This window comes from Rana temporaria, chromosome 1 (assembly GCF_905171775.1).
Source record: "Rana temporaria chromosome 1, aRanTem1.1, whole genome shotgun sequence".
Classification (NCBI taxonomy): domain Eukaryota; kingdom Metazoa; phylum Chordata; class Amphibia; order Anura; family Ranidae; genus Rana; species Rana temporaria.
Window position 1 is genome coordinate 281177390 of NC_053489.1, and position 13704 is coordinate 281191093.

General features: G+C 41.8%; 1 protein-coding gene across 1 annotated transcript in view; it reads left to right on the forward strand.

Annotated features, from left to right (window-relative positions):
* Positions 1-13704, forward strand: part of TRPM6 (transient receptor potential cation channel subfamily M member 6) — a 253247-nt gene that overhangs the window by 97996 nt on the left and 141547 nt on the right. Inside the window, exons 12-15 of the mRNA XM_040324943.1 lie at positions 2390-2462; positions 5196-5296; positions 7087-7221; positions 11803-11856. Of these exons, the coding sequence (XP_040180877.1) occupies positions 2390-2462; positions 5196-5296; positions 7087-7221; positions 11803-11856 (363 nt within the window). The remainder of the gene's footprint in view (positions 1-2389; positions 2463-5195; positions 5297-7086; positions 7222-11802; positions 11857-13704) is intronic.

Below are 13704 nucleotides of genomic sequence, written 5' to 3' on the forward strand. Positions count from 1 at the left end.
GGTGGTGGTGTTACCTATGAATGTTAATATTCAGATATGCAAACACACACCAAAGTTCTGCACTTCCTAATATAGAATCCCCTCCCCCAAACAAGCAGCTGTATAAGTGTTCTTTTCCTCCAGATGCCACCTTGCCCCTTGTAATGACCTTAAAGGAGAAGTATGGTCAAAGCTTTTTTGGCCCTACTACTTCTGGGGATCACAGAAGTACAGTTCGTTCTGCACTCCTGTGACCTGGTTTCAGCCGACAGCAAGCTAAATCCTGCTATTGGCTGATGTTGATCAGCTGGTCCATGCTGGGAAAAGATCCTGACTGTACAGCTGGGATCTACTCAGATGCTTGGACAGGCAGCTGGCTCTGCCTCTCAGCTGCACTGCTGGGAGACTAAGCCAGCCGCTCCCTCCCCTCCCCAGCCCAGCGCTCCAGTGAGTGCTGGAGAGGTAGAGCAGGGAGCCAGCGACTGACAGCCACTGCTCTCTGTTCAGAGCGAAGGGGAGAACTGAGCAATCCACTGTGTTTGGATCAATGCTGCATCCACCTAGGTGAGTATAAGGTTTTTTATGTGTACCCCATACATCTCTTTTAAATTGAATAGCTCTGTGGCAGGTTCACTATATGGGTCACATACGTTTTTATGCAGGATGATCATATCTCCCCTTAATCGCCTCTTCTCAAGGGAGAATACATTCAAATCAGCTAATATTTTCTCATAACTGAGATCCCCATGCCTCTTAATAGTTTGGTTGTCCTTCTCTGTACTTTTTCTAGTGCCCCAATATCCATTCTGTGAACTGCATATTCAAAAAAAAAAAGACTTACTAATGCTTTGTACAGGGGTAAAATTAGCTCTTGCTTACTTTAGAAACTGCAGCTTGGTGTTATATGCTAATCTTATATCTATGATCTACCAGAGCACCCAGGTTCTTCTCAACCATTGACTCATCCAACTGTACTCCTAGAATGCATGCATGTTTTTAGCCCCCAAGTGCATATCAACATTAAACCACATCTTCCACATAGTTGCCCAATCAAACTGTGCATTAAAGTGTTACTAAACCTAAAAACTTTTTTTACCTTAACCACTTAAGGACCGCCTAACGCCGATATACGTCGGCAGAATGGCATGGCTGGGCACAGGCACCTACAGGTACGTTGCCCTTTAAGAGCCCAACCGGCCGGCAGCGCGCACACGACCCGGTCTGAAGCTCCGTGACCGCGCCCGCGGGACCCGCAGACCTGATCGCCACCGGTGTCAAGTGATCAGGTCACAGGAGCTGAAGAACGGGGAGAGGTGAGTGTAAACACACCTTCCCTGTTCTTCCCTGTTATAGGGAACGACAATCAGTGACGTCACATGTCCAGCCACGCCCCCCCTACAGTAAGAATCACTCCCTTAGGGCACACTTTACCCTTTAGTGCCCCCTAATGGTTAACCCATTTACTGCCATTGTAATTTTCACAGTAATCAGTGCATTTTTATAGCACTTTTCGCTGTGAAAATGACAATGGTCCCAAAAATTTGTCAAATGTGTCCGATGTGTCCGCCATAATGTCGCAGTCACGAAAAAAATCGCTGATCGCCGCCATTACTAGTAAAAAAAAAAAATTATTAATAAAAATGCTATAAAACTATCACCCTATTTCGTAAAGGCTGTAACTTTTGCGCAAACCAATCAATAAACGCTTATTGCGATTTTTTTTTACTAAAAATAAGTAGAAGAATATGTATCGGCCTAAACTGAGGAAAAAACATTTTTTATATATATTTTTTGGGGATATTTATTATAGCAAAAAGTAAAAAATATTGAATTTTTTTCAAAATTGTCGCTCTATTTTTGTTTATATCGCAAAAAATAAAAACCGCAGAGGTGATCAAATACTACCAAAAGAAAGCTCTATTTGTGGGGAAAAAAGGACGCCAAATTTGTTTGGGAGCCACGTCGCACGACCGTGCACTTGTTAGTTAAAGCGACAAAGTGCCGAATCGCAAAAGGGGCCAGGTCCTTAACCTGCATATTGGTCCGGGTCTTAAGTGGTTAATGCAGGAATCTCCAAACTACGGCCTTCCAGTTTTTCAGGAACTATAATTCCCATCATGCCTTGTCATGACACAAGAAGTGCATCTTGTAAAATAAAATAACATTATCATTCAGATGTGTCTGGAGCAGCATGATGACTATGTAACTTTAGTAGAGACTGATTGGTTTGTCCTTCCCCTGTAAATATGATTCCTACTGTAGCAGTTCAGGTATTTATACTAGTTTATTTGAACATCCATTTAATGAATTATTTCCTGGATTAAAAAGGTATCATTTATATCTGCCTGCAGTTCAACTTTATAAGTCTGGGTTTGTGGTATCAAGATTAAATACTTGTTTCTTCTGTCAGATCACTATATTTGACGCTGAGTCTGAAGAACAACAAGATATTGATGTGGCCATCTTGACAGCGCTTTTAAAAGGTAATATACAACATTTCTGAGTGCATTGGAAAAAATACGGCAAAATCACCAGATTAATGTTATTCTGCCTGCCTCATAATAATATGTACAACCATACAGTTTGCCTGGGAAAAATCTTCAGACATTTTAATAAATGTTGAAAGATAACCACTGTTGTTAGGCTATGGGGGGGGGGGGTAGCAAGCTCCTGGAAAGGAAAGAGAGAGAGATATTCCTCTGTCCTTACCGCAAATTGGCCACCAGAAGGAGAGGGGAGAAGAAACTTTTGCAAGGTATTTCAGGAAAGTAAAGCCTAGAGTTAAAAGTAAATATACTGTAGGTTTTGTTATTGCCGATTAACTACATATCCAACTGTGCTTTTTTGGATGATTGGGGTGAAGGTCAAATTAAAATGTAAAATTGTCCTTACTTCCATTTTGTCATGCTTACCCCTAACGCAAATGGTCAGACACTGTAGCTAGCTTCTGTGTTCTTCATCTCTAGCAGTCCCCTTTTCCATAAGGCAATCAGGCCTACTGGTACTAGGTTTGCCATCACATGCTTGATGAAGGGGTCCTGCTTGGCCATAAAACGTTGCACTTGTTCTTTTGTGATGTGATCTCTCTGCAATAAAAGCTTTGGACTGCATTTGAAGATCCAGGTGTGCTGGCAAGTATGTACAAGTATTACACACACTATAACAAGATGGAGACTGCAGGCTTGGCTAGCTTAGATCAGGTTTTGTCTCCACTTAGAGACTAGCCACATGAATCACCTTGCAGGTGGACAGACAGACAATGAGAATGCCACAGCCAAAACCAGGATGCTGGAACCAGCAGCTATGATGGAGAAGTGCACACTCTCCTGACACATTTAAAATGGTCGCATAGAGAAGTCGACTATAAAAAATATGTTGTCACACGTCATCATCTATAAAAAAATAAAACGTTTTATCTTTATATACAGTTTTAAATTCTAAAATTCTATAGCCTTAGGTTTTTCTACCTTAATGCATTCTCTACATTAAGGTAAAAACCCTTCTATCAAGATGATTCTCCCCCCAGCCCCCCTTATACTTACCTGAGTGCCCAAGAGCAGTGACTCTCTCCACTGTGTCCCTCCTCACTGGGTAGATTGCTGTTAATTCAATTCCGTGACGAGGGAGTGGGGGACAGGGCCAAGCTCCGTTGTCTGTGTCTAGAGATGCAGGCAGCATGGCTTGGGATCAAGCCCGCATGAGTGCCCCCATAGGAAGTGGCTCCTATGGGAGTACTTGCAGAATTAGTGGAGCCAGGAGTGCCTATGGGGGGCCCCAGAAGAGGAGGTTCGGGGCAGCTCTGTGCAAAACCAATGCACAGAGCAGGTAAGCATAACGTGTTTCTAATAAAAAAACAAAAAAACACAAAGGTTTACAATCATTTTAAACTAGTTATGGTTGGTGACTTTAGCAGGATAGTAGGGCTCAAGGCCGCAAATAAAGGGGTACCACCAGTCGCCCTGTATGGGGCCCATACCTCATCAGTTCAACATAGAGGCCTAGGCAGCTGACAAGCAGAAGGAGGAGTGGCAGGGACAGCATGTACTAAAATTTATTCCCTGTAGCTCCCCTCTGCATCAGCTGAATGCTAGCTTCTCCTCCTCTCCCTCCCACCGTCTTTCAGCTGCTTCATAGGTGAACTACAGGGGAATGGTTCCAGTAAATTCTAACCCCACCACCCTCCTGTCCAGGTTCCCCTTCCTTCTGCTGACCAGGCCCCCCGTGTGCCCCCTGCCCCCCGTCCCCCGCAGCACTGCCGACTTCCCCACCTCTCTCTACTGCCTGCTACCGTGGGGGATTGTTTCAGGATGGAGAGTGTGGAAGGGGGCCCCTTCTTTTTCTGAATTAACACAGTGAGTGGTTAACACTCACTGTGTTCATTAACTGAAGCATATTAAACAGTGCTTACTATGCTTTAGTTTGTAAATGAACAGGAAGCTCTGTACAGAGCTATTCCTGTTCATTTTTTCTATGCAGCTGAGGCTGTAGAGATAGAGAATGAGGACTGTGTCCTCCAGCATTTTCTCTTTGTCAAAAGTGAGACATAAGGGGTCTGTTTAGACCCCTGATATATCACCAAAGCCCCCCAGCAGGGCTGTTAAATATATATTTTTTTAAAATATTAAAAAAAAATAATAATAATGTCTTATTCATGTGGGTTTTCTGGCCAATAAAGTGTAAATGAGCAATTTGTTTACCCACCTCCTTGTTTTATAGAAGCGGTACTATAGCATCTATGAATGAAACAAGGCCTATTATTGGAATGGAGGGGCTACCCTTCCTTCATGGGTCCTGTTTCATTCATAGTGGCTATAGTACAGCTTTTATAAAAATAAGAGGTGGGCTGAAACAATGGATACAGTTGGCACTCTTGATGTGTGCCTGTCACAGCTCCATTTTTTCTAATTACCCCTGACATCAGGAGTTTACGGTGACAGGGTTGGAAAAGGAGGATTTCTACTAAAGGAGGAGACAGCAGCTCAAGTGACGCATGGCATCAATTGTAAGTAATCTCCCTTGTGCTGATATTTATTTTATCTTAAGGAAATTTTAGGGGGAAAAAAACAAGTAGCTATTAGTGCCATTTTAAGATTAAATGTATAGCACTACTTTACTGTATATGAAGCAATTTTATCTGTTACAACAATAAATTAAAAAATGTTTGTATTTCAGTATGCAAAAATTTATTTATTTTTTAACTATTTTTTTTTTTGTAGGAACCAACATGTCTGCCCCAGACCAGTTAAGCTTGGCACTGACTTGGAACAGGGTGGACATTGCAAAAAAACACATACTAGTGTATGGACAGCACTGGAAAGTTTGTATTTTTGATCTTAGTATTGTTACTTGTATTCTGAAGTTATAGAACACAGCTAAATGCAAAAGATTGCTTAGTTGTGGTGGGCTGCAGAACCCTGGTGGTACATCTGTTTTTTGAAAAACATAAGCCTTATGCCCCGTACACACAATCTGGCTTTTGCCCAGCCAAACTAACATCAGAATTCCGATGGAATCCCAGGAAAAAAGTCCGATGGGGCATACACAGGGTCGTAATTTCCGATGGAAAAAGTCCGTCTGACTCTTTCCATCGAAAATTCCGATCGTGTGTACGGGGGTTGACATGTAGGCATAAAGGAAAATAGGTGATCTTCTCTTTTTCCCATGGAAGCTTTCAACACATTTGTGCATAGGATCTTAATTCCTGATAGTCTTTCTTTCATTTTGAAAGTTCCTTTTTGCTTTTCGTAATCTGGTTTCAACCTGTTGTGCTGTACACCTGACCAGAACTATGTGAACTCCTATTTTCCACTTGGATGAACAGCCCCCAAATTACTGATTCCAGATGCCTAGAGGAATAGAAAACTTTATAGTTTCTCTTTAAAAACACATTATTTGTAGGAACCGTACTTTCTAATCAGTGTCAGGATCATATCCCCAGGTACCTGAGCTAATTACATTTTTCACTGATGCTTGTCCACTTAGCAGTTACTTTAGCTATAGTCTCCTATGAGTTAAGTTCTACTGTTTCCTGTAACTACTTTTACAGTGCATGTAACTATATATAATTATATATGAATACATAAAGAAGACTGTTGCTTTTGGAGCTTTGTTTCAAAATCAAAAAATGTAATTGCAATAAAATGCTATTTGGGGGGTGGGGGCACTCAATCCATTACTGATATTGTAGTTGTAATTATCCACTGGCTTTTCATGTCTTTTTGGGGAACCCATCCCATAGTAATCATGGAATACAACTGCTTTTGTTTAGGCACAAAGGGGGTTATTTACTAAAGGCAACTCCACTTTGCACTACAAGTGCACTTGGAAGTGCAGTTGCTGTAGATCTGAGGGGAAGATCTGAAATGAGGAGAAGCTCTGCTGATTTTATCATCCAATCATGTGGCAGCTAAAAAAAATCTTTTTTTCTTTCTTGCATGTCCCCCTCTACAGCGACTGTACTTGCAGTGCACTTGTAGTGCAAAGTGTATTTGCCTTTAGTAAATCAACCCCCATGGTCTCAGTCTTCCAGTCTTTTAATGTTATGCCTAAAGGATCTTTTCCGCCAAAACTGATAATTCCATAGTCTCCATGCAAGCCTTCTTTACTATTCAACTTGACAAAATACTTTCTTATAACCTCTGTCTGTGTGGCAATTGGTTCCCATTTTTGTTTTTACATTTATGAGAAAAAAAAACTGGTGTAAAAAAAAAAATGTTGATCCATGTATCGTGCTTTTTGGCCTTACTTTTGGTCATTTTCAGAATAGCTTCTTATACATTTAGGCTAAAGTGACAATTATCTATTCCAGGCAGGACAGCTTTTATAAATTGGGTTTTCATTTACTGGTTGTTCTTTTTAGCTATATGGAAAATGTTAGACTACAAAATGAAATGTATTAATTTGATAGATATATATATATATATATATATATATATATATATATATATATATATATATATATATATATATGTGTGTATATATATATATATATATATATATATATATATATGTGTAAGCTAGTACATATATATTTACTAACTAAACTGCTTTTTTTTTGTATGAGAGGAAAGTTGATTTTACATTTTTGATACTGATTTCTCTTGAAAGGTGGGATCTTTGGAACAAGCAATGCAAGACGCCTTGGTAATGGATCGTGTGGACTTTGTGAAATTACTCATTGAATATGGCGTGAATATGCATCGCTTTCTAACAATAAACAGATTGGAAGAGTTATATAATACTGTAAGTTTCTGTATTAAATAGCTATAGGACAACCTTGAAATCGGTACTTTGCTCAGTTCAGTCTTTGTTCTTCTAAAGTTTCATGTTTTCAGGATAAAAGCTATTTAAGTTATCCAAAAGGAATACAATGGGGTTGATTTATTAAAATTGGAGAGTGCAGAATCTAGTGCAGCTGCGCATGGTAGCCAATCAGCTTTTAACTTCAGCTTGTTAAATTAAGCTTTGATATAAAACCTGGAAGCTGATTGGTTTCTATGCAGAGCTGCATCAGATTTTGCACTCTCCAATTTTAGTGAATCAACCCCACTGTCTTTCTCATGCCTTGATAGATACATGGAGTCTTTCACCTTTAGATTATACTACCACCTATAGGAGGATTGGCCAACAACAAAAAAAAGACTCTTCTCTATATCCCTGCTAAAGCTGGTCTCTAAGAGTGCAACTATCTGATATGGCCTGTCCTGAGCTAGGTTTTGAATTGCCATGAACGGATCCTGCTGGACTGGACATTGTGGGGCTAACCTAGGAGAGATCTTCATGCACTGGCTTTCCAGACCTCATTCTGGTAAACAGTTAGCCACAGTTAGCTTTCCAGGTCCACCTTGCCTTGTCTCTGATGATCTACTTTGTCATTTAGGCTGAACACTGGGGGCTACCTCATTCCTTTTGAATGCCTAAAGCTTACCAAACCTTTTCCAATTTGAGAAGGATTTGTTAAGCAGTGATCAACATCCAGTGTGAATCTGTTAGTGGCCCACTTTACCAGGAAAGCCACTAGGGCAACGGAAGGCATTCCTACATTCAGGGATCTTACTTATCATTGATTGGTCTTTTTTTCCATACACATGTGCAGAGCACTCTGGTTAAAGTGCCTGGACTATGGACTTTGCTTCCAAGGAGCGCACAAGGGATGTCTTTCCGAAATGACCCTTGACATTATTATTAAGGATATTACTGGAGGTAGGAGCACTCATCTGTCTTAGCGTAAGAAGTCTAAAGAAAGATCTGCTAAGTCTCCCCCTTTTCATTCCTCTACATTTTGGAGTATTGATTCCCAGGCAAACTGTAAGGTATGGGGTAGGAAGTCTGCTAAACCCTAAGAGAAGCCATCATCAGCATAAAGGTGTGCATCCACAGCACTAAGTGGTTGGGTTTTTGCTAATCCTTGTGGTCTCCTGTGTAGGTTGCCCTTCAGGCATTTAGTTGCAGAGGGTAATTGTACAACTGCTTCCAGCTCCTTCTTTGGCTCCTCAAGGCTTCTGTGTCACAGCACAGATGCATAGTACTACCATTTGGAGTCTCCTTGGCCAAGGTGTAATTTTTGTTTTTTATTAGCTCCCATGCCTGTGTGGTTTTAGGAGTTGTATTCTATCCTAGCCCCTCTTTTTTTCTAGGAGAAAACATCTACCCCTTTGGGACCTGTAAGTCCAAAATTGTGGAACTATAGCCATCCCGTTTCTTTCCTACAGGGGTTCTCTGACGTCTGTGGTCAGCTTCCAATGCTCTGAATTTTTTAGTCTCACCTCTGCACCTTAATTGTTCCTAAAGATGCTGGCCCCAGTGTTAGCCCTAATACCTTCTTCATGGCATCCCAATTGTGGCATGCTTAGGTGGCCACCAGTGGAGACAACAGTTAGTGTGGGTTCTGTTAAACAATGTCTGTTTGAGTGTCCAGATGTCTCAAAGATTTGGTTTAATCTTGAATCGTCAGTAATCAGTATTGGAATCCTCTTATCAGCAGCAGACAGCTTAAACCAAAATGTTTCTTTTGCAGATAAATCTACAGGTTATTTTTTCTCATGTCCTTTTCCTTCAGTCTGGGTGTTACCCATCAATCAGTTATTGTGGGAGAGCTGTGTGTCTGTGGGTAATCCTTTTCAAGGAAACTCCTTTTCTTCAGTCTGTCCCAGACAATGTCAATATGTTGTTGTTGGAGTTGAATACATTTCGGAGCAAACCAAATTGCTTGCTCCTAAAGATCAGGTAGTTCCTAACCTGTTGAATCTTCTAGCTCTGGAGTCAGGGAAGTTTTCTCTTCCCACCATCTGAAAGATCTGATCATCAGAGAATTTTCATCTTGCAGTTTACATCCTGGAGTTTCAGAAGCTGTGGTTCCTTCTGTATCGTCATTGGCAGGTCATCTGACCTAGATCTACAGTAGTTGGGTAATGTCCCAGTGTTCTAAAGCTGGTTATCTTTGCATTCTCAGGAACCACTCTTGTACTCCTTGGAGTTAATTTAACTCTAATTCAACCTGAAGTGTTCCTCCCTGGTAGTCATTGCGTCTGCTCAAGGTGATAATCTGACCTGACAGCCCCTTCATGCATGGAACCTTAATTCTTTATGGCCTATAATGAGATCAGATGAGTTAAGGCCTTGAGCCTTCCTCTAATCTAGGATGATTCTGATCCTCCCCCAACCAGGACACTGTTCTCCAGTCACTCTGTCTGTCCCCAGATCTCTGAATAGAGCCCCTTTTCCTTGTTGACCATGGTTAAGGCTGCACATCTATTTTACTGTGGTTATGCAGGATTATATGAGCCACATTGCAAATGTAAATACTGACACTGAGCACAGAGTCAATTATTGTGCTTCCATGGCTTCCCTTGCAGAATTGTTATCTGATCTGCCACTCAACCACTCAGTCTTTGTTTGCTGTTGCCCATCCCTCAGTTGGACTGCTTTTTGACTTTCTGACAGTATCCAAATTCTTCCTCCCTTCATGTGTTAAACAGGATTTATGTAGTTGCTGTAAAATTTTCTTGGAGTCTATTCAGTGAATAACACAGGTTCCACCCATCTGTATCTATTAACCATGTTCTTAGTACGGCTTTGCCACAAACATTAGGCTGGGAGTAGGAGGTGTAATACTGAGCTGGTCCACAATTTGTTTTTTGCCAGTGGCCAATACATCTGTAGGCAGCATTATGAAGTATAACTGGCAGTATTAGAGTTCATGTGTCCCTCAATAGACTTCAGGAATATTATTTTACAGTAGGTTCAAAAGTCCTATTTTCATATATTTATTATTTTCTTGGAGTTATTTGAGGGACACTGATCCCACTGCTCTGTGTTTATAAGCATGATTTTCACACTGCTTTCTACAAAACTGAGACACGCTTGTGGTAGAAGGTGTTATCCTGGGCTGGCCTACTATTTTGGTTTGCCAGTGACCAAATCTCCTATAGAAGTATAACCTGAAGATGAAAGACTTCTCGTGTTCCCCAAATAGACTCCAAGCAAAGGAATTTACAGTGAGTACAAAATCCTATTTTTTAAGTGCTCAAATTTGTTTATGCTGTAACACTGGTCTGCCACTGTCTCCGTTTACTCCTTTCATGTTATAAACTCCATTGACTTACTGAATATTCATGTGACAGGAGAGAAATCTGTTTGCTTTATGTTCATCATTATTATGTTATACTGTATATGGACATCTTATGTGAACATGCTGCTATTTTGTTTTAAGCAAGTTGTCCTAAATATCAAATCAGAGATATTAATGTATTTACAATGCATGTTGCATATGTCCACAGACCTAAACTAATCATTCAGATACAGTGTGGTATTTCACAGTAGCAGATTTTAACAGTAGGCAGAAATCTTCAACAACAGCTGCATTAAATGAAACACTGTAAGCAGGCCTGGATTTACTCCCTTTGCCGCCCCAAGGCCGGTCCTTTAATTTCGCCCCCCGCCTGCGCAATACAGGGGGGACATTATCCGCCGGGGGACTTTTTCGGCAGGACACTGAGAAGCGGGGGGGGGGGGGGGGAGTGCTGCTGCCGAATATGACATTGAGAACTGGGGGGTGCTCACCACCTCTTCCCTCAGTTTTCTCTCCTCTCACCATATGTGACATGACAGGGGGGAACTCCCGAAATGAAAGTGAAAGTGGTGAAAGTGTCCTCTCCTCTCAGCCACAGTGCCGCCCCTGCACCCACTGCCGCCCGAGGCCTGGCCTTGTTGGCCTTGTCTGGAATCCGGCCCTGACTGTAAGACAGGGTCATCAGCACTACTACATTGCTAGTTGAGTGAGTATTACATTTTGTATATATGTGATCCTCCAGCTATGGCTCCCTCGTGTGTGGAGTGCTCAAGAACAGTTGTGAATTCCTGGAGCCACAAAATCACCCATAGCCTCCCATAACCCAGGCATTGTCAGTGCTTTCTCCTCCCTTCTCTTCCTTGCAGCAACCGCTCATTGACACAGGGAAGCTGGAGCTGCAGGATCACATTACTAGACTAATCAGTGTATTCTCACAGGGTGAGTCCCCAGTGTCAGAATACAATGTTTTAGCGGAGAGGCTTCTTCTAACCACCTCGATTGTGCAGATGGAGGAATCCGTTTGTTTATTTTCATTCAACCAGCAAAAAAAAAAAATGGTTCATCTACAGCCAGCTTTAGGCTCTTTTCCACTGTAAGACATTACTGAAAGCATTCATTGGTTATCAGGAAGCTGTTAGATCCAGCATCCTAGACTTCCAGATTTGTATGCTTTGTAAGATATTTTCCAGCAGAGGCCTAATTAAACAATAACGCTTCTCATTCAACATTTTTTCCTTCTCTTTACATTATAGAAACAAGGACAAACCAATCTGCTCTTGTACCATCTTGTTGGAGATGCAAAACAGGTAACATATTTCAGAAATTCAAATTAGGTATTCATGCCATGTTTTGATTTAATATTAAAGCCGTCACATATAAAAAGGTTTGAAAATGTCTGCAAAAAAGTTTGTTCGCTATAGCATTAAATTATAATTTTTTTAAATATAGCTTGTGTAAAAAGTTAAAACTTTGTGCAATCAACTACACAGCAGGACTCTGCTGTATACAGGACTAAGAGAACAGTGTCAGCAGTTTGAGTCAGTTTCTGCTACATTGTACAGTATGGACAGTCAGACTTTGGTGACAGGAGGATAGTGATAACCGCTGTGCTTTGGTCAGTCACCAGATCATATTGTTTAAAGCGGTAGTAGTGGAGTAACTTACCAGGCTATGCTATGTCCATGAAAGACTGGCTTGTGATTAGAACACAGTTACACATCTTTTCCGAGTTTAGAAAAGATTTGTGGAAACATCTTGCTTGATGTTTGGTTTGTTTATCCCTAAGACATACAACAAGTGACTTTTCTCGTGGTTCTGGAGGTGTTACCTGGTATCCCCTGAAGACCTTCAGAATCCGAAATCTGGGACCAAGAGCACTATTGCCTTAAGATCACCCTTGTCTCAGTATAACTGAGCTTCATTGAATGCGGCTGAGATTTCTAAACAGGGACCTCCATTTTCACTTTGGACTTCCAATCTGCTTGTGCTCAGATACCGAGTCAGTTCTCTGAGTCAGATGTCCATTTGTTAGCATTGGTATCTGTGGCTCACCATCAGGCCAGGTCCCCACTTCTTTAAGGGATAATTTTATGACTCAGTATTCAGACTTATCTTCATTGGACATAACTAACGTGTTGATGGGTTTTCACCTGTCTGTCTTTCCTGTAACAGGTCAAAGGCCTCTTGTGGGTTGACACCGAGCATGCAACTTTTAACGGCACTGTCCTCCTTAGAGGCTGTCCTCCTTTGCCATCTTCTTCTTCTTTACTGGTTGTCTCCACATGGAGAAAAAAGAATTCTGCATCTGGATGTTCCTCATCTCCTGCAAGACAGGAAGTGTACAAGGCTGGATGGTCCTGCATGCCTCTGGATTGTTAGTAGGCCGAATATGCAAGGATCCTGCTGCTTGTACCCCCTGGTGGAGATCAAGATCATCTGAAAGCCTTAGTTAGATGTGCTCACTTGGAATTAGGTTATCCTACTCTGACTAAAGTGCAGCCTATTGAGGAAGTGTCTCCAGAGTATTCTCACTCCTACTCCTAATCAGGTAATTGCTTTTAGCATTGCAGCTAATATTTCTGCCCCTCGCTCCTCAGCTGCTGATGCTTCGCTGAATTGGGGCAGGCCTGATGTTTTTTAGGACCATGCTTTTTTCTGGTTTAGGGTTAGGCAGGTTTTTAGAGATTCCTCTGTCAGTTCCAGAGAAACCTATAGGTGTTAAGCAGATGGTTGCCTGCTCATCCTGATGTTCTTCTGGTGTCTCGTGCACCATTCTGGATTGCAGTATGTCCTCCTTCCTGCCTACTATTGTGTAAGGCCCCGTACACACGACCAGTTTCCTCGGCAGAATTCAGCTTCCGACCGAGTTTCTGGCTGAATTCTGCCGAGAAACCCGGCCGTGTGTACACTTTCGGCCGAGGAAGCCGACGAGGAGCTCGGCGAGGAAATAGAGAACATGTTCTCTATTTCCTCGTTGCTCTATGGGAGCTCTCGGCCCGCCGAGCTCCTCGGCGGCTTCAGTGCTGAACTGGCCGAGGAACTCGATGTGTTTGGCACGTCGAGTTCCTCGGCCGTGTGTACGAGGCCTGAGTGTTTTGTTTACCCTTCTCCCTCTGCAGCCATTCTGACCTTGAGGGGGGTTTTCAGCCAGGGTT